Genomic DNA, 24,938 nt, shown 5'->3' on the forward strand with positions numbered 1-24,938 from the left:
GCTACACACCTACAGCAGTTACACAGACCTTTCTAAAGCTTTAAGGCCATGTTCTGTGAAGAGATATGTGACTTCTCTTACAAAGAAATTCTCTCCTTCCAAGGCTCCGCACAGCATGTTTTTGCAAAGCATAAAGATCTAGTTCTTAACATGATGTGCAGCAGCTACATTGAAAATCGGTTGAACAAGTCTTTTATAATCTTAAAAAAAAAATGAGTTGTACATTTGAGTAACAGTGAAAGCAGAGTCCTAATTGCTAAAGAAATTGCTAAATGGCAAAATAATGTCTATTTCATTAATTATATAACTGAATGGTAATCAGTTAAAATGGCCTTTACTACATTTCTCAGTACATGAATATACGTAGTAGATAAAAATTCAAGATTTTGGTTTTACTCACGTGTCTTGGATCTTTATGATTTACAGAAGCAAGAGAACTCTGCAAGTCTTCAAGCTCTTTCTGCTTTTTCCCTATTTCTCTTTTCTGTTTCTCCATTTGTTTTTCCAGTTCTAAAGCTTCGTTGCGTAGCTGATGCAGGATTTGTATCTTTTCACTCAACTGCTGCTCCAGACCTTCCTTGTTGGCCTGTGAGATCTGGAGACAGCATTAGGAGGTTGGGTAAAACAAACTGGAAATATGACTTTTTAAAGTGTTGTCAATCAGTTAAATCAGACTGGTAGTTTAGCTTAACAGGTTGTCTAAATATGACCTACTCATTATTTTGAATCCTCATTGTACACACATACATGACCCATTTAAAAAAGAATGGGGAGAAAAACACTGCTGTTTTCTACATAAACACAGTTGCAAACACTTTCAAATGCTAACCACTTAGCAAGTCCTTTGCGTACCTTTTTCTGAGCCAGAGCATCCTCCAGTTGTCTCAGTTCCCCTGTTACTTTCAGAACTCGTTGCTCTGCATTTCCTATTGCACCTTGCAGTTCTTCTAATCTTCTCTGTGCTGTAACCCAAAAAAAGTATTAATATTCCATACAACATTGATACACATTTTCTATTAACATGTTAATCAGAAAACACTTCCTTAAACAGGGATAATCAAAGCTGATATACTATGATTTCTCAAAGAAAAAAAAAAAGTCTAACAAGCTTTTAATGTGATTGATACAATTAAATTGATGCATCAGATATGAGACGTGTCCAACATTCTCTTTTCTATATTAAAATTTAATCTTTTCATAATTAATTATCATAAAATAATAGCAAAAAATTGTTACGATTTTGACCCAAAAGACATAAAGGACATGGCTGAGAAGTTACAGCAATTACATCCTTTGACACTGTTATCATTCTCATGTCAAATCTGTGCCAAAAGTTTCATCAGTGGAATAAACATTGCTACATGTATTTTATTTTTATTTCATAAAAAATAAAGCTTTTACCTGAATTAATCTTTTTCTCTTTATCCTCCAACTGTTCATCTAGAGTTTGAAACTGCAGTTTCAGCTGAGATTTCCTACACAAATCATCTTCGTCTAGTTGCATTCTTCCACTCTCCATCTGCTGAGCTTTGTTAGCAATATAGCCTTCTCTTATGAACATATTTCTTTTATATCTGGCCTTACCAATGTATGGGCTTTCACCAGGTACGTTATCAAGTTCAATATCCTGAAATGTATAAATCAGTTACATATAAATGTTACGTCATTTATACATCTATCTCAGAAACATCTCAGACTCCCCTCATGCAGGCATCTTTACAAAGATCATTTTAATTTTGAAAGTGACTAATATTCAACACATTAAGTAACATACAATTTAGATCAAATCATGTAACATGATTTTAAAATGAGATTTTTTATAACTAATAACTCTTTATAGAGCAGAATATATTAGAATTATAGAAAAGCTATAAAGCTTGATATCTTCTGAACAACTGAAAAACCAAGAGGAAAAGGAATGAAGAAACCCGTTATTTTAAAATTATTACCTCTGATGGAAAATAACTTAATGGCTCAAATTTTGCATCAATCTTATAAAACGCCAGTTCCTGCTCCAATTCATACTGCTTCTGGCAAGCTCGGGTTAGCTCCATTGTTTTCTGCTTTAGCTAATAAATCAGTAAGCAAAGTAAGTTGATTTCAATCAAGTGTCATCATTATCACGTACATTTCAATTCAGAATAGAGGATGGCAAAGACATCAACTTCAAAACAAAGTTCACATTAGAGAAAGGTAAGATGGTATATTTAGGGTCAAGAATATCACAAAGTACAACTTCATTACAAGATACAACATGACGACTAAGATTAGACAAGAATCCCACAACATAACACAAATGATCACATGAAAGGCCTCTTAAGTTTATGTGCAGAGGTTTGAAAGTAAGTTTTTCACTAACTTTGGAAAAAAAATAATTTGGGTACAATTCTTTTGAAAAATCTATGCCACATACTGAATATATTTACTGCTACAAATGAGCAATGAGAACTCATTCCTAGCAGTCTTTGTAAGAGGAAAAAAAGCAGTTCTCAATTATCAAGTGTATAAAGTCCATACTTAACCTTGTGCTAGTTGGGTGTTTTGTGTTTTTTGTTTGTTTCTTTGTTTTTTAAAAAAAAGGTCCGTCATGTGATTCCTTTTTAAACCAACTTTTCATGCTGAATACCTGAGGGAGAACATGCAGCAAGACTCCAATACACAGTGGAAAGCAAAACTAATGGAGGAAAAGAAATAGAATAGACTGGAATAAAGGAAAGGGTTAAAGAAAGATTTTTAAAAAACAACATATGTCATGCAAAACATAACTGCTTAAGAAGAAAAAAACTGTACCCCAAAACACTGAATGCAGTGTCACTGGAACACTTTATACGATGTTCCTACTTTATTAACATGCAAAAAGTTCTAGAAATGAAAATAACCACGCAACTCAGGAGCACAGGGGGGCTACCTTCAGTGAGGAATAAAGGCTCTGCGGAAAGGGAACTGTGACAAATCAATACACCAGCTAAAGGAAGAAAGAAGCGAGCAAAGTTTGTCATCCAGAGGGTAAGAGTGGGTTAAGCTGCAAACTATCTGCTGCTAAATCTCACTATACAGAAAACTACATTTTAGAAATAGGCTGCTGGTTAGCGTGTTCACAAAAGAAACAGCTCAATAAATATTAGCAATAGAGAATCTGAAGGATAAAATTGTAGAGGACAAGTTTAACAAGTAAGATTAAAAGCCAAATATTAGGCAAGTCATTCACAACTGAGCACTCTTAAATCAACAGGACTTTTTCCAGGGCCCCTGTACGAGCCTTGCATTTTATAGCTACCAATGAAAGACATTTATTATACATAAGATTTTAGGATGATGTAAAGAAAGTACAAGCAAACTAATGGGCATTACCTGAAATAATAATCATCAAGTGGTTATTACTGGCATGCAAAATGTACGCCTTATACCTTGTTCTTATAAAAGTATTTAATCTTTTTCCCTTATTACAGCAGCATTTTGAAGTCTGAACAACACAGGCGATTTACTACGTCAACAATTTAGCAGCTAGAGGATGCTTAACCTTTCATCAATTGAAAAAGAATTAAAGAAAAAAATGACTACAGGCCAAAAAATAGTTACTATAAACTATAAATTACGAGATTGATACTGACTGCTTGTTCAATATACTTACTTTTTCCACAAAAAGAATATCAAAGACATTCTATAAAAAGTTGAAGGGTCATTACTTTTGTCTCCCAAAATACTGACTTCTCTTGATCTTTAACATAAATCTACAGCCATTTGAACTCTCCCATTGACATCTATTTCTGACAACAAAACTATTCCAAATATATACTTAGTGCAAGTGATTACCTTACCAATTCATTTTTGGTGTCCACGTCCCTTTGTAGATCTTCATAGCTTTGCTTCTGCTGCAAAGTCTTTTCTTTCAGTGATCTGTTGACTTCATCTTGATGGTGAAGTTGTTCAAGCACTTTGGACTGGTTAAGCTTAAGGTTCTCCATCTCCTTTACTGTGTTTTCCAACTCTCTTTCTAATTTTTCTATCTCTTCTGAAAAATGAAGCAAAAAAAATTTTACGATAGAAATCTTTTCCAGCTAAACTTGTTTGGTGTCATTCACTACACTTCTATCATAGCTTTATTACCTAAATTAAACCTCTTTAAAGCTTCCTGCCTGTCATTATTTGTCACTGTCTGTCCATCCAAGTTTTCCAGCGCTCTCAAGTGGAATATGGTGTACAAGCGGTAGTGAGGCAGACTTGCAACTGGATTATCAGCAAGGCATAGAGAAGTCAGATCTTGTAGAGGCTTTAGTTTAGCTATATCATGAAGCTAGATCAAAGACAAATGGTACAATGATTAGACATCCTTCCAAGAACAATTGAACTGAATTAACTGAATTTCTGATTGTAGAAAATGTTATATGTTAGATCTATATCATCCATTTTGGTATTTATGATAAACTGGAAACTCTAAAAACCTACCAAAATACACAGTACTATGACTAAAGTAAGTTCCTAAAATCAAATTTCTTCCTCCATGAAAAAAATACCACTGCAAAGAGAACAAATGTCATCAAGCTTGACCTTGGAAAGTCAAAGATCACAGGGTCTATGGATATACACAACCTTCCATTCTCCCAGACTAGTTCATGAGACAAGTGAACTTTTATCGTGTGGAATACTCAAGTCTGGTTTCTTTCTCCCCCTAAATACCATGACTCCTTTAGAAACTGTATTATTAAGTAAATTCATTTCATAGACACCCTCTTGTAGATGCAAAACATGGAAATTAAGTCACTTACTGATGATACTTTATTCTGTTTCAAATTAAGGATGCGCAGGGATCTCAGTTTCTTTCCTACCCACACAGGAATATGTTCAATTTCATTCCCTGCAAGGTTCATCTTTTGTAGATTATGCATATGTTCTATGCCTTCAATCTTACTGAAAATAAGAAGAAAAGCATAACTCATCGTGATGCATACCAAATTTACAGTGCAATTGAGGCATTACGGACAAACTACAGCAAAATCTTTCTCAACTAATTGCCATTCAAAGAATAGCAAAAAACAGTTGCTTGCTGCAATGGTCTGACAAATTAAATGAAATTACACCAGCTTACCTTCAAGTGCTATGCTAAGGCCAAAAAAAAAAAAAAGGGCAAGAATTTGTTGGTTGCAAAACCTTAACTTTTACACCTCTTCCTTACAACATTAAAAACATTATTTGAATGTGGGACAATAACATTTTAGTATACAAATCTTGCTCTTTTTCTTCTGAGAATGTCATTGCACACTTATGCAACACTGCTGAACCAAAATAAAAGGGTTTATTTTTTTTCTCCAGACAAAAGCAAGAATCAACTGTAAACTTAGAGTGTACAGAACTACATTTTTTAGTAGTACACTTAACCACTAACAAGGAAAATATACTGAGTTTTAATTTCCTTGGGTGTTGATCTAAAGATAAATGTCATAACAAATTAGGGTTGAACGTGCTCTTGTTGCTCTGCTAATTTTTGAGTAGAAACCAATTGTACATAATTAAAATCTGAAAATGTACAGTGCTAGCTAAAAGCTACTATGACCTTTTCAATTCCTGTTAAGTGAGGAAGTTGTGTGAATGCAATCTGTAGAAATGCTAGTGTCTTGCTTACTTAATATTGTTAACTTCTCTACTGAAATTGCAACTTCTCTACTGCAAAGTCAGTCATGTAAAGATCATAATTCACTAATAAAAAAAATTACAGGAAACAAAGATGTTTGCTATTGCTTGAACCATGACTCTTCCGAATTTTTTACACTATTCAGAAAAGATACTAGACTCCTGAAACAGTGAAAGTGAAAAAACAATTTAGTGAGTTTACAGCCTGCCTGATCAGGTCCATTCAGCTTCCTCTTCTAAAGGAAAAACTTCCTGTACTATGGGTAACAATATACAGTACAAGTTTAATTAAATTGGGATATTGTATGCTCTTCGTTATGGTATCTGGAAACTTGTATTTCTTGCTTGGTTTCCTAGGAAAACATTTTTAACTGAAGCCTTGGTAAATTAACAGCACTTCCCAGAACTATTTCTCCTTCAAATACCTTTCTGAGGATATTTCATAGGAACTTGCGATTTTTAATAAGAGCTCACCAAAGCATTATGGTCTTGCCATCCACAGATGGGAAATTCAGTTTAACTTTTCACACTTAGAGATCTCATTTAAACAATAAGAGAATGACAGCTTTAATAGTTTTGGTAAGATATGATGAGATTAAATGATTAAGTGTTTCTGCTTACCTGATTTTGTTGCAAGACAAATTGAGCTCACGCAACTTCAACAGTTTATCCAACTTTTCAATCTTTTCTATTTGGTTGTTGCTAAGATTTAGTGTCTCTAGTTTAGAGCACTTTTCCAAATTTTCTATATACTAAAGAACAGAAAACATGTGACTTAGCATTGCACTTTACTTCTTTAAATGAGAAAGGCAGATTTCCATTTTTACCAAACACATTCATTAAAAAAATGCAAAGTATTTCTAACATGTTATTAATCACTTTCATTGTTGCACCCTCTTTTAACTAACAGCCTTCCATAGTGTTGGAGGAGTAAAACTAGATTTTAAGTTTGCAGTGGACCAATCTACACAAAAGGGAATTTGTTATAAAGAACCCCAACTAAAATAGCAGCACAATCCAAAAATTAAGAAGTTTACACAGTGTTCTCAACTTTATTCAAATTGATTCATGGTTTCTTCTTTTGCACAAGTCTCCATTGACATTCTCTCTATATATACATATTTTTTATTTTTACAGAAGCTTCTACAGAACTATGCTAACATAATTAGAATACAAAGGTCTTTTTTTAAGTGGATATAAACAATTATTTTTTATATATATATACACACATATATATCAAAATGTACTTTGGTTTTATTAACAGTTATTTTCAATAACTTACCTTAAATTTCTTGTCCCCATCCTTTGGGGATGAAAGATTGAGTGAGCTTATACATGCCAAATTTTCCTGTTTTGACAGGACTTTTATGAGGGGTTCTGTGATGTACTTAACTCCTGGACTAACACCATTTTCATCTGAAATTAAACAAAGAAACTACCTTCAGTGGTGAAACAATTTGTAACCTTTACATTCATCTTCTACTTCACCCTGAATACAGGGAAGGCATTGAAAATTATTCTCCCCCATATGGGATGAGAAGAAACAGCACACCAGACGCATTTACAGGAAATGACGTGTTAGCATAAGCGGGTATATTCTTTCAAAAAAGGCACAGTATGTTCCTCCCTTTTTTAGTATTCTCCGCTGGTGCATTATTCTATACAGCTTTCACTGCTATCATTTACACATTTGAGAACCAAGAGTTGAAAGCAAATTACTCACATTTCTTTCCAGCAGATCATAGATCTTTAATCACAGAGTTGACAGAACATTGGCCTTTTGTGGTTTTATTGTGTACTTTTACACCAGCAGTTTTTTTTATACATTACCTTCATGAAACTTATTTTCAAGAGCAGCTTCTACATTTTTTGCTGTAATATCAAGTTGCTGATTCCTCTGCTCCCTGTTTTTGTGAGCAGATGGAGACGTCTGTTGGCTACGAGGAGATGGTGATCTGGTGCTTGAACCAACAGAAGACATTGGACTAGGTGTCCGAGAAGATGGCATCTGTGTTTTTCCACATAATGCTTTTTTTATGTAGCTTTTCTTCATTGCCAAAAATATAGAATATCATATGACCAATATCTGGAAGGAAAAAAATAAATGTAATTCTCTATGTAAGTCAAAACTCTTAATGGTTTGCTTTCCAACAAAGGTGCTAAAGAAGTATGTTGTTGAAGGATTTTAGGTGCTTGTTGTTTAAGTATCTGTGCCTAATGGCACAATTTATTGCTTTAGATGATACACAGTTTGAGACATCACAGAGGTGATATTTGAAAAATTGTCTTTTTAGCACAGGAAATATTTCCAGCAATAATAGGGTGCCAAAAATATATTTAAACCAATTCTCCAGCGGGTGACAGCTTCCATTTTTCATGGGCCAACGCATATCTGGAGGAATGTTATAGCTGTATACTTATGCCACTCTAAAGCACAATACTAGGAACTGTGCTGAACTGCTTTCTGTTTTGCAGCTCATCTTGGTAACTTTGGCATGTAATTTATGGCTTACGCAAAGTCTGGAGACACTCACAACTCAGGCTAACATAGTTGGCAGAGGACAGAAAGACAGGATGAGGATCCCAAGTGCTTTTACGGAGGCTAGAAATCATCCACTTTGTAGCTAAAAGAGCAGTTACAAGCAAAAGGGGGAAGAAAAAAAAAAAAGGAAGTAAAAAATAAATAAATAAGTATCAGTCTAACACTGGCACAGTGTCCCCTTTCTGCAACAAATTATTCTGTGACTGAGTGGGAAGTTCCAGAGAATTGTTAATGGCAGCTTCCACCGATGACGAATGTGGTTTCGCTACGGGTAAGCGCAGAAAGAGCCATACTCATAGTGTGTGTGGAAGCCCTCGTAGTAAACATCTCCAAGGGATGGGGTTTTACCAAAACTGAGACCCTGTAAGCAAAAACACATTCTAAGATGTTCTTTAAGATAAAAGCATGTGCTTTTAGGGGAACTTAGACACAATGTAATCACTCATATAGCTTAACGTTGAGAAAGCTTTTTTTTTTTTTTATTACAATGGAATTTTCAATGAATCTTTAAAGACAAAAAAAGAATGAAGGTAAAAGCCACTCTCTTGTAAGCCAGCATATACAGACACAACTCATTCAGGGCCGGGAAAGTGAGATTTGAAGGGGCAGAAGAGGCGTAAGACGGCGGCGAGCAAGTGAAAAGCTACCATGGAAAGCGTCATCATGTTTTAAAGAAAAGCAGCCAGTTACCTTAACGCTTAGATTTTACAGAGAAAAAAATGCGTTCTGGCAACGAAAACCCCGACGAACCTCCCGTGCTCTAAAGGGCGGGAGCGGGGGGAGCGCCGAGCGGTGCACCCTGAGGGGAGCCCGAGGGGCCCGGGTGCCGCCAGCCAGCCCCGCGCTGGGCGCTGCGCACCCGCCACACCGCGTCCCGCCGCTGACAGGACGGCCAGCCCGGGGCAGCGCCGCTCGCCCAGCCCGCGGCGAGGCGGCCGGGAGCGCGGTGGACGCCGAGAGGGACGCGGTGCCCGCTGAGGGCGATCCCCTCGGGCCGCCGCTGTGCTTACCTGCGTTGACATGGTAACGCCGCTTCGCCGCTCGCCGGGGCGGGGGCGGGCAGGGTGCCCTCCCACGGCCTCCCGCAGCCCCCCGCGTGAGGGCGGCGGCCCCCGGGACCCACCCCCGTCCGCCACCTGCCTTCCTCCGCCGCGCGGTCCTCGCCCCCCCCCCCCCCCGGCCGCCACGCCCGCGGGTACGCGGCTCCTTTAAGGACCCGGCACCGGAGGCCGACCCGACGCCATTTTGTTTGGTCGCTGGCCGCCGACGGGCGACCGGGCTCGGGGGCGGGACCTCTCGGAGCCACGCCCCTCCGCGCCCCTGTCCCCGCCCGCCGCTTTCCCGCCCGCGGGGTCCCCTCAGGCGCGTGCGCCGCTCCGTTCCCGCCGCGGGGCCAACGGGCGCCTCGCCTCAGGCTGTGTCCCCTGTTGGGGGGGTGCTGAGGGGTTTTGTCCTGACTGAAGCCCCAGTGACCCTATGAAGTGACCCTATATATAACAACCTATTCCCTTCTCATGCTATTGGGGATTTTTTTATTCGTGCTTTATACGACTGCGTGTATCACATTGTAGGCTACACACGTAAAATTGTCCTTACATGGGTTTTAACTCCAGAACTCAGTGGAGTAGGCCTAAATAAAACACTATTTTCACAGCAATATTTAAATAAAGCCTTTTTAACAGCTTGATGTTACGTGTGTGCTTGGAGTCTGCCCACTTTGTAGGTGTGAAATGTGCAGCAAGTAGAAAAAACAGTAAACCAAATCTGACAAAGAATGTAAGGAAGACATAACTATTAGAGTTTATAACCAATACAAGTTGAAAAGCATCCAGAATATTGTTAGACCTTTAAAGTGTTTTCCAACATTCTTTACTGGTTACTACTTTTTATTTACATATCACCCACATGAACATTCTTGTGGTTTTGTATTGACAGGTATTTGGACGTGTTTTTTTTAATAACAATCGTTATATTTTATATTTTATTATTTTATTTTAATATTAATATACTTTATTATTTTATACTTCGTTGCTTCCCTTGTCATTTGTAACTTCAGTTTCTGAAGGCCCTATTGGTCTTCTTGTAATTGAATTTTACATTGATCAGAAATAGTTTTGTAAATAGTTTTCCCGTAAAGGCTGACTCCAGTGTTTATTTAAGCTTGAGAAGTCTTACACAACTTCAGTTTAACTTTCTATAATCCTATTTGCTTAGATCCTGTGCTTAAATACCAAGTATGCAGAGCTTTTATTAGTTTCTTTTTGCAAATGCTATTTACAATAGTACATGTTCTGAGTGTATTGTGCCCTAGTATTTTCATATTCTAATGTAGGTACTCAGAAAGCTGGCATAATCAGGAATACAAATAGCTAAAAAAAAATAAAAAATAAATAAAAAATTGCAAGCAAAGAGTTATTTCAAAACAAAACAAAAAAAGGAAACTTCTGATCTAAAAATATCAGGACAGTCTGGTCAATATAATTGAAATGCTTTTTTCTTCAGAAGCAAATTTAAAATCATATCATGGATTTAAATAAAAAATATTTTCTGAAGTACTAGCTGAATCTGATTTTTTGTGGTTTTGTTTTTCTTCCTGTGAAAAGTTTTATATGGCTATCTAACAGGGAGAATGTTAGGATTGACAGAATTGCTCCATATGTTTTAAAAAAAATGAAATCCTAAGTTTAGCTGTTCTGGATTCTTTGAGAGTTAAAGAATTTGGAAGGGGCAATAACATTTTAGTAAAACAAGATCTGCAATTAATTATTAACTGTGGGTGATACGTATTGGTGGTATTTCTGTTCATCTACAGCAGAAGCCAGATAGAGTTTAATCCAGATTTGTTAGCGTTGTTGGTGTGTTAGTTGTGATGCTATGGCTATTTTAATATTTTGTTTTATTTTGTTATTTTCTGGAACAACTTTTAGTCAAGATAAAACGTAAGTAAAACAAATATAGTATTTACTGGAAATGATACTTGATAGTTGACTGCTATTTTAAGTGAGTAGATACAGGATTTCAGTAGAGCCAGTGCAGAAGACACTATTCAAACTGATGTGCCTTCACAAGCAAAATTCTTACTAATGTATGTGGACTAACCTTAGAAAAAGGACTGCTGCTTCTGGAATTACTCTATTTGCTGCCAAAGAAAGGGGTAGAATCAACTCAGTACATTCCATAAATTCTGGACATAATGAAAAGATAAATGTGCAAAAAAGTTAAGTAAAGCTTGGTGCTTGATACCTTTTCTATAGTGCCTGAAGACATACTATGCTATGGGTTTCATAAAAGCTCTTATTTATAGCAATCGATCTAGGTGCTATTACCATTTCAGAAAAAGGTGCATGTATATTGAATGTGCAGCAGCACTTCATATATATATATTTACATTAGGTATAATATATGTTCAGCTATTAAAGCCTGGTTTGTGGTTTTGTGGAATAATGCATACTTCAGTTTATAAAGCAATGAAGAAATCAAGGTAATCCTACAAAAATTTACTCACATTTGTTTTTATTGTAAGTTGCCCTTTCATTTCAGTAAGAACGTTGCTGGTGGGAAAACTATACAAGTATGCTACTTGAAGCATTAGCGTTTTGGGTGTTCATTTGGGAAAATAAGTAATTATTTTTACATAAATATCCTGTCATAGTAGGCATGCTTTTCTGTGTCTGCAGAATCAAATCCGTATATATTGCCTAAGCTGTTATTTGGTAACATTACATTACAATTTTCATAAAAATGATTCTAACTGGGGCTATGCTGTTTCTAACTTCTGTATTAGAATAACTTTGCCTGATCTTTAGCTCGTTTGCTTTACCAGTGTCTACATGAATGAATTACAAATGTAAGTAAGAAATACGAAAGTATAGTTCCAATACCCTTTTATTATTTCATGTTTCGTATACAGCTATGTCCTTACAGCATCAAAGATTTTCCGAGTTGGGACATCTGAGAAAGTCGTAGTTCAAGCTTTTGGTTATGAGAAGGAATTTGCAGTCAACGTTGCCTTAAGAAGCTTTCCAGATAAGCTTGTTTCTTATTCGTCTGGCAGGATTTCTTTAACTCCAGCCAACAAATTTCAAGATTCTGTAACTTTAACAGTAAGGAATTTGGACTTTTCTTGTCATGTTTTTATTGTTGCATTTAGTCGTTAGTGTTAAAAAAACCAAGATTGTGGTAAGCTTACAGTTGCTTATACTGGGAGGAAAAGCCTAGGGCCCTGACTTGTCAGTTTGCTGTGTGTAGTTTATTTCATTTTAGTTTGTCTGAAACTGAAATTATATTGGATAAAATGAGTGTAAAGGAGTGACGTCAAAGCTAAACATAAGATCATATTATTTTAGAAACATTATCTTGTTTGCATAACATTCCAAAAACAAAAAGGAAGGGATGGAGAAGTGTTCAGTGTGGACAAGATACCTCAAATGAGTGTTCAGAGTAAGCCAAAATGGCAACTGAACTGAAGCTCAAGCCATTTCACCAAACTATCAACCACAACAGCAACATTGCTGTGGCTGAGATTCGCTATGTATATAAATGGAAGTCTGGTAAATTAGACTTTCATAACTTCATAACTTGTGTTTTAACTGCGCTATTTCTGTTCTTGAAATAATACAAAATTGAAAATACTTCTTTGTAGTTTAATATTTCAGACTGTTATCAATGATGTAAGCAAGAATAAGCCCTTTCTGTGGGTGTTGATGTTTTTGTTTAATAATAATTAACAACAGAATATTAATTGCTATTCAGAACCTATTCTCAACAAGAAATGCTGTAGAAAAAATACTTGAAAAATATTTTAATATTCTTTAACAGTATCTCATCTCCTCCAGCTTCAACCAACAGATCTAGCAAGAACAGCAGATTCAGTCAAGTATGTGTATTTGGAAGCTGTTTCCCCGCATTTTACCAGATTGAAAAAAATTCCTGTTTCCTATGAGAATGGCTTTCTTTTTATTCACACAGACAAACCAGTTTATACTCCCGATCAGTCAGGTGAATAATGTTTATTTCTCTTAGTTTTTACTTAGTTTTTATGAGCTGATGACATTGACAGGGAACGAGGATTTAAATGTACTTTAAGCTCTTGTTCATAGTGTATTATTATCAGTCACTATTTATTTTCTTAATCATCAAAAGAATATTTTGAAATATTTGATCATACTGTAGAAATTAATTGTTTCTCCCGATATCCTCTCCTCTGAATCCCTGTCCTCTACACCTTACATGATTAATCTGTGGCACAAACACTGGAAAAATTGTACAGGGAATATGTATTAAAAAAAATTGTCAAGAAATAATGATAACTGAATTGTTGGTTTTGTGTAGGTTGAGCTTATTTGCTGCAAAAGTGATCTGTTGGTATTGTGATTGTAAGAAATAGCCTTGCACTGTGATTTGAGTGCAGAAAAAGTGTTGGTGCAGGATCTGTTGTTGCTAGCATGAATAAATATTGTTTGGATAGCATACTGACAAAAGGTAAAAATCGTTCTATAAATACTAAATAAATTAGTAGAGAAAAAAAGTTTTATGTTTTTTGTTTGTTTGTTTGTTTTAACATTGATAACAGTACGACTTTGAGATTTATTGTAATGTTTCTTACAGTGAAAGTCAGAGTTTACTCTCTGAATGAAGATCTGCAGCCAGCTCGGCGAGAAACTGTCCTAACATTTGTGGTATGTTGTTACTGAATTTAAATTTCAATATTGTGTGGGTCACAAAAGCAATAAACCTTCTTATGTAGTAAATCAGCATTGCAATGGATATATAATAAAATTGTTAAGTAAGTATTTTTGCAATAATAAAAACGTTAGAAATTTTTTTTTTGCAGGTAGCCAGACATCTTTTAAAAGATCTAAAACAGACTGCACACTTAGATCTTTTCAAGTCCTTGATGTGAAGTTGTTACAGAATGGAAAAATGAAAAACTATGAATTATCCTTAATATCTAGGGAAAGGATTTGTGAGAAAATTTTGATAATATATGGTTTTCATATTGTTGTTTATTTCTTTTAAGATAGAAAAAATAATCAGTAGCTCCTGTGCTATGTTTTTTTAACCATAACAATAGTTATTATTTTTATTACAGTAACCTTCTAGCAATATTAAGTATTGTGTAGTAACAACTTTTAATTGTTGGAAACTCAGTAAAATGTTTTATCAGAATTTCAGAACCTGAATTTCTTTGTAAAATGTTTACATTTTGGTGCTGTGAAATGGGCAAAAGTCTTAGAAATGTACATTATGGGCAGGGTCCCACTAAAATCACTGAATGAAGATTTTTCTTTTAATAAGAATGATCTAACTGCTGATTCTTTTCTATTATTTTTCAAAGGATCCTGATGGAGTAAAAGTGGATATCATAGAAGAAAAAGACTTTACTGGAATAGTTTCTTTTCCTGACTTCAAGATTCCTCCTAATCCTAAGTAGGTATAATTAATGTTCTTTGAGAATTATTAACATAATACTGCCTTTTCTTTTTTTCAAAAGACTATCAGAATGTCTTTTGCTGATACACAGAGTGCCCATGGCTTAAAACTTGGAGATTTCTATCATTTCACATAATTAGTAACAATGGTATAGATAAAGAACTTATGACAAAGTGTTCTTCTTTTTAGCTAACTTCCAAATGAACATTTGTCTCTTAAAGTGAAATGAGAAGCTTACTGCATGTATCTTAAAGTGAAATGAGAAGCTTACTGCATGTATTCTCAAACATATGGAATATCCTCACTGTAATGAGAGAAAGTGAGGAGATGCAATAAGTGAAAACACTGGTGATAAAACTGAGATAAGAGAGCAGTTGGTGGTGGGTTTGTCATGCTCAATTAAAAAATAATAAAAATAAATTTTCTGTTATAGAGATAGAAACACTGTCAAAAACGTATTGATTTCAATGAAGGGAAGTGTTTGTATTTCATACATATATTCATACAAATCACCAGCATTTTTCCAGTAACACCATACAATATACGTGCCTCTACAGTTCTCCCTTTAGTCTTGAGAGGGTGCTGAAGATACACTGAGTTGGCAGAAGGATGCTTAGCAGGCACTTGAAAAAATGTTTTCTGTCAAATTTACTTTCCATTAGGAAATCAGCAATAATTTCAGTCCATGTAAAAATTAATTTTGTATCCCTTTCGAAATTGAGAATCTGTTAACTGTAGACTTGCATCATTTTTATCGTGGTAATATAGAGTCAAAATATTGTAGGAACTGTTTTTCTGTCAATTGTTTAGTGTAAATTGCGGTTGGGCCTCAGTACTCTAGTCAGAGAGAAGGACCCTAACAGAAGGCATGAGCCCTCTGGAGAATTTTCCTCAACTGTCCTGCAGGGAAGGACTTGGGGTACTGGTGGATGAAAAGCTTGACATGAGCTGGCAGTGTGCGCTTGCAGCCCAGAAAGCCAGTCGTATCCTGGGCTGCATCAAAAGAAGTGTGGCTGGGAGGTCGAGGGAGGTGATTCTCCCGCTGTCCTCTGCCCTTGTAAGACCCCACGCAAAGTACTGCACCAAGCTCTGAGCACAAGACAGACATGGACCTTTTTGAGCAGGTCTAGTGGAGGGCCACAAAGATTAACAGAGAGCTGGAGCACCCCTCCTATGGAGACGGGCTGAGAGAGGTTTGTTTGTTTTAGCCTAGAGAAGGGAAGACTCGGGAGCCTTCTAATACGTAAAAGTGGCCTACAAGAAAGATGGGAAGAGACTCTTTACCAGCACATAGTGATAGGACAAGAAGTAACGGTTTTAAACTGAAAGGGAGTAGATTTCGATTAGAAGAAATTCTTTATTGTAAGGCTGGTTAGATACTGGAATAGGTTGCCCAGAGAAGTTGTGGATGCCCTGGAAGCGTTCAAGGTCAGGTTGAATGGGACCTTGAGCAACTCACTCTAATGAGGGTGTTCCCTGCCCATGGCAGAGGGGTTGGAACAAATGATGTTTAAAAGTCCCTTCCAACTCAAGCCATCGTACGATTCTATGAATTTACCATTCTTTGAATGGTAAAACAGGAAGATAGATGCAGTTAAATATGACCTGCACCTAGACTTTTGTGGGCTTAAGTAAAGCAATTTGAAATGAAACACATGCCTTTTGACTGATTCTAGTTGCAGGAAAAAATCATCCAAATTATGGTAAATCGGATAGGTGATGCACAGTAATCATACTGACTACACTGAAACAGAGCTGGAGAGCCACAAATAGGCATTTGTCTAATCTCAGGGGTGATAATTGGCAAGTGGAAGATGGTAGCAAATAGTGCTTTAATGACTCCAGTTACATTTGCAGTCTTCAAAATATGTCTCTGCTTTTTGTAACTGTATGACAAAAAAAATCTGACAGTAGTCAGAACATAAATAATGGCATATTCTTTTCAAATATGTATCAATCCTTCAAAATAAGTTTCAAGTAATTTTATTCAAAATATCAAAGTAGCAGAATCTTCTCAAATAGGTATTGTACATGCACAAAAAAATCAGTGCCCGATTTTTCTAATTATTAACATTAATATTTTCACTTTTGATATTAATTTTCATTTTAAAAAATAATGTTTGATTGTTGATATTATAGATATGGAATTTGGAAGATTGAAGCCAAGTACAAAAAGAATTTCATAACCTCTGCTGTTGCAAAATTCGAAGTTAAGGAATATGGTAAGGTGTTCATGTACATGTGAATCTTCATTCTACATGCCTTTATTGCATGAAATTCATGTAGGGCAGCTATACAACACAGAGGAACAAAACACAGAAATGCTTGAAGTAACGTTGGCCTACTTATACAGCAATGGGATGCAGTATAGTGCCAAGTGGCAATATCAGTTCAAGCTAATGTGTCATATCAGTATAAGATTGTATTAATGCAACTTGCCTATAGAGTTATTCTTCAGCATCCTGAGTAATCTTGATGCAGTTGCACTGGTGCAAAATGTGGAGCCAGGGCAGCAGCTGTTAACTTAGGGCTTTATAACTCGTGCTTCACTGCGGACAAGCTGACAGCTTTATCTTTGGGCTGTGACATAATTCAAATCACTTGAAACGTGATTCTTTGATGCATATACAGTGACATATTTCTGAGTATCTGTGGTTCTGAGAATCTGTGTGTTTAAAAACACATCAAAGTGGCTTAATTTTCTACTCATTTTTTCAGCACTGCCAAGCTTTTCCATCGTCATAGAGCCAGAACGTAACTTTATTAGTTCTGATAAATTTGAGGACTTCAGGATTGCTGTGAAAGCCAGGTAAGGAAATTAGGCTTTGATTTATAGATGTGTGTCTCATCTTTTCCTTAGGAATGATTGTCCCATGTTGAGAAACTTCCTCTTTTACTTTCTCAGGGAGCCCTATCATCACAATCATTTCTGCTATGTGAGAGAGCTAAGTGAACCTTTTTAAAATGCTCAGAGTGATTATTTTTCAACAGAAGTGTTTGTAAAGCTACATAGGCATTTTTTTTTTCTATTTCTTGATTAGGAAATGACTCTTCTCAAAAATGAATGCTTTGTTGCAGCCATTATGATTTTAAAAACATTTCTATCATTGCTTTATTCACAGCTATTTTTATAATAAAAGGCTTCCAAGTGCTGATGTTTTTCTTCGTTTTGGAATAATTGAAGGAACTGGAAAAAGAATGATGCCTCGTGCAATGCATGTAACTAGGGTAAGAAAAAACAAGCCTAAATTGCTTAGTTCAGGACTGATCTAATTCCATTCAAGCTGGGGAGAATGTCTTCCAACTCCATTTGCATCGACAGCTATTGAGTGTCAACTTTTCCTTTGTAATTCTGTCCCCAGAGGCATAGAAACATACTTTACAATGAAACTCAGAGGCAGCATCTCAGACAGAATGGGACTTCAGTCTCGTTCAGTTGTTTCCTTGAGTAAACTGTGTTTGAAATTTCTATGAAATAACATTTTTGCTATCTGTTTATAGAATAAACAAAAAGAAATCTAACATAGGATCAATGTAATAATACCAAATCAGGATTGGAGACAGACAAATCAAAATTATATCGATGTATTATGGGGAGACTGTTCTCCACCAGTTCTCCTTCCCTCATCTAGTCTGGTCTTTTTGTTTTATTCATTGCAGAATGAAAAAAGACATTATCTTTCCTGAATGAGCAGAGAGATATCTGTGTTAGTCATAGAATCATAGAATGGTTTGGGTTGGAAGGGACCTTAAAGATCATCTAAGAATCACCTACCTCTTGTTTGGCCTGCATGCAGACTTCATAGCATGTACTATTGACTGATTAATTGCTAATAATTATATAGGTAAAAAAAGAATTCGTAATCATGAAATTCTACATTAAAACGTCTCCATCTTTGATTTCCTCTGAAAACAGACAGAGCAGAAACATGCTGAAAAGAATTTACTCATAGTTTACCATATATTATTTCTAAGTTATTGACTATAAAGGAATAACTTTTATTTAATTTCCAGCTTGAAAATGGTGTTGCTGAAATCAGTTTTAACAGTAAGAAAGAAGTGAGTTATTTAGGATTTCAAAGTCTAGAAGAATTGGATGGGTCATATTTATATATTGCAGCATCAGTGATGGAATCTATGGGTAAGTTGCTTTCAAGTGATTTCTTTGAACACATCTGCAAATGTAAACAGAAAAAAAATAAAACTATACAGCTAACTTTGTTAGTATCAGACTTTCTTCAGTACTCAGAAATCCTTCAGCCAAAAGCTTATAGAGAACAGCCTGTCCATCAGTGTAAAAATGGGGTTAAACTTTTTTTTTTTTATTGCTATTTGTTTTCACAGGGTTAAGTGTTTAATTTTTAGGTGAAAGGACTTCACCATTAGAGACAGATTGTGCTGCCCTTTGAAGGCAAGTGCCCTAGGATGTGATTATTAAAAGCGGCATATTTTTTAGGTGGCCTCAGTGGTGAAGTGGAATTTACTGGAGTCAGATACGCTGTATCTCCTTACAAATTAAACTTGATTGCTACTCCTCTCTTTATAAAGCCTGGACTTCCATTCTTCGTAAAGGTTAGTTAAAAAAAAGTATTGTTGCATGTTACAACGTAAAATCCATAGTGCAGAAGCCTTACTGCTTGTCAATATCTGTAGGTCTTAACACACTTTTAATTTCCTTTGACTGTTTACATTTTTTTCATTTGCTACTGTAGAAGGTTAGCAGCTTGTTTTCTGCTTGAAAAATGTTGTTGTTCATTTAAGAAATGTTATCTCTTCTAATGAATAGGTGCAGGTGAAAGATACAGTAGATCACTTTGTTGGAAACATCCCTGTAACTCTCACTGCAAAATCATTTAGTGAGCAAATGGATGAGACTGAGTTGATATCAGAGGGTTCAGAATCTGGGAGAAGAAAAACAAGCATGAATGATGGAACTGCTTTATTTGTTATTAATATCCCATCTGATAGCACACTACTGGAGTTTCAAGTGAGTTAAATTCTCCCATTAACTTATTTCTTATAAGAATTAATTCTGTACTTTTGCCAGCGTACAGCACCTGTGGTAAGACTTTGTTCTTAAAAGTTAGTAGTTTATAAACTTAGAGATTGTTCCCAACGATCAGTTATGAAACCTAAGTGCTATAATGAAACATTACTTCTATATTAAGTTGTATTTGAATGTATTCTGAAACAAAATATCCCAATTTGTCATGTATTTATTTAATAATAGTTATTAAATAAAACATCTGAATGAATTATGAGAGAACAAATCTCTGAGAGGGATTCTCTTGTTAGATAGGAAGGCATATTATTGACCTTTTCTGATCTGCTTATTTACGGACATTCTTCTATACCGCCATTTTAATTTGACTTGGTATTTATAAATCTTTTTATTAAAGAAAACAGGAAAGTCTTGAGTTGGCTTATTTTATTACTGTGATTATTTATTTTCTGAAGTATAACTTCATACTTAAACTATTCAGAAGTCAGGACATGCAGCTTTTGTTTCCTCCTTTGCTACAAAAATTTTTGGACATGTTATTATCTTTTCAGGTAAAAACTGTTGATCCACATCTTTCAGATGAAAACCAAGCAACCAAAACCTATGAAGCAAGAGCTTATTCATCATTAAGTCGGAGTTATCTATATATTGACTGGGCTTCAAACCATAAAATACTTGAAGTAGGGGATTTCATCAATATTAACGTATATCCACATAGTCGGTATATTCATAAAATACATCACTACAGCTATTTGGTAAGTAAATGATGTTTCCACATGAAATCTTGAATTGTGATTTTGAGATATGATCCTTAATGAAGAACCTCAGCAGTCAGGATCTATCATCAACACCAGAATACGTGCTGCTCAGAAAACTGTTCAGAATACGTACTCTGCCTTTGCCTATAAAATGTGTCCATTCTGTAGTTATAATTTGTTACCAGTCTCATGTTTAAATCATATATTAAGGCTGTATTGTTTTGAATTCTCACCCAATGTAGACTGGAGTTAAGAAGCAGTGCCAATCTGAGAGCTGTTTCAGGAGCTGAATCATCTAAGGAAAAGAAGACAAAGATGCACAGAGACAGCAGTTCTTTTTACAGGGAGGGAACTACCTTCCCTCAAACTAGTCACACCAGTGCCAAATGCATTTCTGTGTGTGGTGGATTATATCTAAATGCAAAATAATTTTTACATGTGTGAGACATTCAATATAAAATTTGACTTCTTTATTCTCCATCATCTTTCTACTATAGATCATGTCAAAAGGGAAGATAGTAAGCTTTGGAACTCAGAAAAGAATTAAAGATTTGGAATATGAACACCTAAGTTTTCAGATAACCCAAGAAATGGTTCCTTCAGCACGTCTTATTGTTTACTACATCGTCATGGGAGAAGAAACTGCTGAGTTAGTAGCTGATTCAGTCTGGCTGAATGTAGAACAGAAGTGTGGGAATAGTCTTGATGTGAGTAGTAAAATAGGCACTGAAATTTGTGGGTGTGCATCCATTTTATGGTCAGGTTTTAGCTTGGTATTACACAAGTTCTTTAACAGTTCCTTAACATAATAAAGTGTCAGCCTCCAGATGCATTTATTTTGAGCCAATGTACTTTTAAAATTACTAACGTTTGTTTTTGATTTATAGATTAAGGTGCTACCAAGCAAAAAGACACACAGACCAGCAGAAGTCTTATCGCTTTACATGAAAACACAGTTCAGTTCCTTTGTTGCTTTGTCATCTATTGACAAGGCAGTATATGGAGTTATTGGAAGAGGAAGGAGAGCAATGGAAAAAGTTAAGTAGTAGCCAAAAAAGAAAAATAAGTTGCTGTTTGTTTCAGATTCATATTCAGATCGCTGTTATGGTTTATGCCTTCAATAAACTTGAAAATACACAGAAGAATAATTCAACCCAAAATAAAATGTGTGAGTTCTAAATTATAAAAAGAATTCATTTACTATGTTTTGATTAAAAAAAAAAAAAAAGTAAAAGTAAATGATGGTTTTAAAGCCCAATCTGAACTGTCTCAACATAAATCTTCAGACCTGGACAAAAATAGGCTGCAGTGTGCGAAAGCTCTGTGGTCCAAGAGGCATGGAGACCACATTCTCCCTTGTAGTTCTTCCTAAAATCTTTTTAGGTTCCGTTTTTTTAGGCCATACTGTTAGAATAATATGGCAGATGCTATTATGTTCATTGGATTATAGAGGTTTTCAATCCTTGTAGAATTCTAGATATGTGTGTATGTAAGTAAACATGCCTATCATCTGTCACTGAGATAATTCCATTCCTGTGATAAAACATGGCAGTTCTTTAATACCTCAGAACAGTCAGATACAAGAGAGGCAGAAGATGAATAGGAGAATACTTTTGCACCAACCTTGAATTATTTGAATCTGTTTTCTAGTACTGTTGAATGCCGGGTAAAAATACTTGATTTGGTTTTCAACAAGCTAGATGGAGTATCAGAACTGTTAAAAACACGTTAGTGAAGCATTCTGACTCGGTTCTACATAACTTGTTAGCTCAGACGTGTGCTACAGGAGCATGATTTTGTTAGTTCTGGTGCTTGAATTAGTTCAAATATCGTGAAATGGTACTCTTCAGTGTGTTGTGAAGACATCTTCTAGACTAAAGTGACCTTTCTGCAAGTATAATTCTCTTATCTGTCATATGATATATATGATATTCTCCACATTTTAGTTAGCTGCTGATACGCTTATTCCTCAGGTAATACAAGATTTGGAAAAGAGTGACCTTGGATGTGGTGCTGGAGGAGGACGGAATAATGTTGATGTATTCCGAATGGCTGGGCTTACATTTTTAACTAATGCAAATGCTGATGATTCAAATGAAGCAGGTATATTTCTTAGTTTTAAACATGAAACTGTGGATTTTCTCTCTTGAAATTTTCTATTACGACTCACAGTTATTATATTGGAACTTAATAAAATTAGTAGAGCATGCATATACTAAGAAATACAATTTTGAGGGAGGAAAGCATTGTAGTTTGTGTGTCATTTTCTGTAATTTAATTTTTTTTTTTTTTTTGTAATTCAAATAATAGATTTTAAATCTCTACTAAATCTGCAATTTGATTTTTTGGATTGAAGTGGGCTGTCTTATTACCAAAAAAGTCCTGTCTTTCATAGTTTTTGTGATTGTTTTTTTTAAACAGGTGAAACTTGCAATGAAATTGTAAGAACCAAACGATCTGACTTCGAGGAGCGAATACTCAAGGAAGGTGATTAAAAAATTATTTTAAAAATATTTAATTATGAAAATATTTAATTATGAAAAAAAGTTCATGTCTATTAGAAATCAAGAATCTGAGAGTTTGCATAGTACTTTTGATTGTTGTTATCCACTTAGTGCAGTGGAGAGATGGACAAATATGGAAGATGATAATTTAGAGGACCCCATTTATAAAGCTCCTCATCCATATGCTCACTTTGAAATCTATAAGATTAAGTACCCATTGAAAATATAGCATATCTGTAAGATTTCTTTTTCCTACTCGGAAAGGACATATTCTGAAAACTCACAGTACTACCATATGGTAGTCTTTCCAAGTGACCACCTGTCAGTAACCAAGCCTGACAGAAGACCTTCTGTCTGTTAAATCTTAGTGTAATAAAACTTCTTTAATTTATATTTTAAATTCAGTATTGTAGTGATAAAGTGTGTCTGTAACATTTAAACATTTACATGTTTATGCTCAACCTTGAATCTATACCTTCATCGAAATTTTGCAAGTTTTAAAAACACATTTAGTATAACAAGTTAAAATGCATTTGAAAATAAAAACATCATCTCAAGGAAGGGATTTTTTTTTATTGTTATTTCAGCATCCAAATATAAACATCCAGCAATTAAAAACTGCTGTATGGCTGGAGTAAAAGCATATCCAGTCAGTGAGACTTGCAGTGATAGAGCTCGGCGAATTCGGAGTAATGAAAAGTGCATTTCAGCATTCAGGGATTGCTGTGAATTTGCCAACAGACTGAGGGAAGAAGAGCCTAATAAGCTGCTAATATTGGCAAGAATGCGTAAGTACAAGAGCTTTGACTGTTGCGTGGTGAAATATTTTTAATAGATCATGGATAAATATAGAGGTGATAGCTTTGTTAATCTATTAACTCTCTCCAATTACCAGAAAGGGTTATTCGAGCAGATACTGTAGTCTCCACACACCTTGGTTGTATACCCCTAAAGGGGGGTAGGAGAGCAATTCTTTATTCTGTTAGGACTGTGCTGGAGAGCTGTATTCTATTCATCCATGTTTAGAACAGGCAGCCATGCAAAATGGGAGTATTGTTGCCTGTGAAGGTAATGCTAAACTTGAATGCTCAACTGGAATCATTTGCCCGGGCCTAAAACAGCCAATGGGTAACACCTCAGGAAAGATCAGTGGGAGTGTGAAATTTTCTGTCTCCCATTCTCTCCTTATAATTGCTTGTTAACAGGTTTGTTTGTCTGAATATTGGACAGGTATCCACATTTATAAATAGTTGAGGTAGAATAAATAAACTTTTGATGAGGTTATTCAGGTATAATTTTTTCTTGTATCAGAACTAACTTGAGGCAAATAGAGTTACAGTAACACAAAAGGAAAATACAAAGATTTTCAGGCCTTTAGTGGAAGGCTGTTGGCAAGGGTTTTGTTTGTTTGTTTGTTTGTTTACTTGATTTATACATCTTCCACAGATTTTGAGGCTATCTTGGAACTGGATGAAGCAGAAGTTCGTAGCTATTTTCCTGAAAGCTGGTTATGGGAAGTTCACCAAGTTTCTTCTAGGTACTACTTTTCTTGAAGAAATTACTAACATTTGACTTAATCATCAGTTTAATAGAATGTAAATGCTAAAATTTTGACATAACCCGAGTAACTAGTCATACCCTAGATGTGTACTAAAATGCAGTTTTATATGAACACATTGTTCCTGTCATGTTGTTCTAAATGCAGGATATATGGTCTGGTGCCCACATTGTTGAATCACTTTTCCTTTCACTTTCAACTTTGCCAAACACCAGCTTCTTTCAAGTCAGATAAAAACAAGCTTATTCAAACAAAAACCCCTGTGTTCCCTAAGTATGTTCTCATTTCTTGTCCTATCTGACTCTGTCTTAGATACAGGAATTGCTCTGGGCAGGTAGTTTTTATGTTGATTAGCTGTTGTTAACAAATGGCTGATAATAATGTATAAATGTGTTAAATGTAAAGGAATAACACTTCTAATTGCAGATCAAAGTCTCTGTCTATCACTCTGCCTGATTCACTGACTACCTGGGAAGTGCAAGGTGTTGCCATTTCTGATAAAGGTAGGTACTGC

General features: G+C 35.5%; 2 protein-coding genes across 6 annotated transcripts in view; one reads left to right on the forward strand and one right to left on the reverse strand.

Moving 5' to 3' along the window:
* The window catches only part of CNTRL (centriolin), a 33,829-nt gene extending 24,367 nt beyond the window's left edge, over positions 1-9,462 (reverse strand). The window contains exons 1-12 of one of the 3 annotated variants that reach the window (XM_048056527.2): positions 9,181-9,462; positions 7,459-7,714; positions 6,911-7,044; positions 6,250-6,380; positions 4,767-4,908; positions 4,108-4,294; positions 3,819-4,012; positions 2,627-2,674; positions 1,950-2,069; positions 1,402-1,627; positions 853-962; positions 401-595 (exon numbers count right to left, since the gene is read on the reverse strand). In XM_048056527.2, the coding sequence (XP_047912484.2) occupies positions 401-595; positions 853-962; positions 1,402-1,627; positions 1,950-2,069; positions 2,627-2,674; positions 3,819-4,012; positions 4,108-4,294; positions 4,767-4,908; positions 6,250-6,380; positions 6,911-7,044; positions 7,459-7,681 (1,710 nt within the window). In that variant the 5' untranslated portion in view covers positions 7,682-7,714; positions 9,181-9,462. Of the gene's footprint in view, positions 1-400; positions 596-852; positions 963-1,401; positions 1,628-1,949; positions 2,070-2,626; positions 2,675-2,908; positions 2,928-3,818; positions 4,013-4,107; positions 4,295-4,766; positions 4,909-6,249; positions 6,381-6,910; positions 7,045-7,458; positions 7,715-9,180 lie in introns of those variants that run through there. The other 2 variants (XM_048056535.2, XM_066980772.1) reach the window with 2 other exon arrangements.
* A 733-nt stretch (positions 9,463-10,195) lies between these two features.
* C5 (complement C5) overlaps positions 10,196-24,938 on the forward strand; it is a 33,075-nt gene continuing 18,332 nt past the window's right edge. For all 3 annotated transcript variants that reach the window (XR_010826075.1, XR_010826074.1, XM_013188813.3), the window contains exons 1-19: positions 10,196-11,109; positions 12,081-12,273; positions 13,006-13,168; positions 13,778-13,848; positions 14,508-14,599; positions 16,742-16,824; positions 17,321-17,411; positions 17,725-17,830; positions 18,617-18,743; positions 19,059-19,174; positions 19,389-19,589; positions 20,156-20,359; positions 20,860-21,069; positions 21,250-21,399; positions 22,336-22,465; positions 22,784-22,849; positions 23,454-23,654; positions 24,313-24,403; positions 24,851-24,927. Coding sequence is in view for 1 of the 3 variants with exons in the window: in XM_013188813.3 (XP_013044267.2) it covers positions 11,045-11,109; positions 12,081-12,273; positions 13,006-13,168; positions 13,778-13,848; positions 14,508-14,599; positions 16,742-16,824; positions 17,321-17,411; positions 17,725-17,830; positions 18,617-18,743; positions 19,059-19,174; positions 19,389-19,589; positions 20,156-20,359; positions 20,860-21,069; positions 21,250-21,399; positions 22,336-22,465; positions 22,784-22,849; positions 23,454-23,654; positions 24,313-24,403; positions 24,851-24,927 (2,437 nt within the window). In the remaining 2 variants the exon portion in view is untranslated. The remainder of the gene's footprint in view (positions 11,110-12,080; positions 12,274-13,005; positions 13,169-13,777; positions 13,849-14,507; positions 14,600-16,741; positions 16,825-17,320; positions 17,412-17,724; positions 17,831-18,616; positions 18,744-19,058; positions 19,175-19,388; positions 19,590-20,155; positions 20,360-20,859; positions 21,070-21,249; positions 21,400-22,335; positions 22,466-22,783; positions 22,850-23,453; positions 23,655-24,312; positions 24,404-24,850; positions 24,928-24,938) is intronic.

This window comes from Anser cygnoides, chromosome 20 (assembly GCF_040182565.1).
Source record: "Anser cygnoides isolate HZ-2024a breed goose chromosome 20, Taihu_goose_T2T_genome, whole genome shotgun sequence".
NCBI lineage: Eukaryota > Metazoa > Chordata > Aves > Anseriformes > Anatidae > Anser > Anser cygnoides.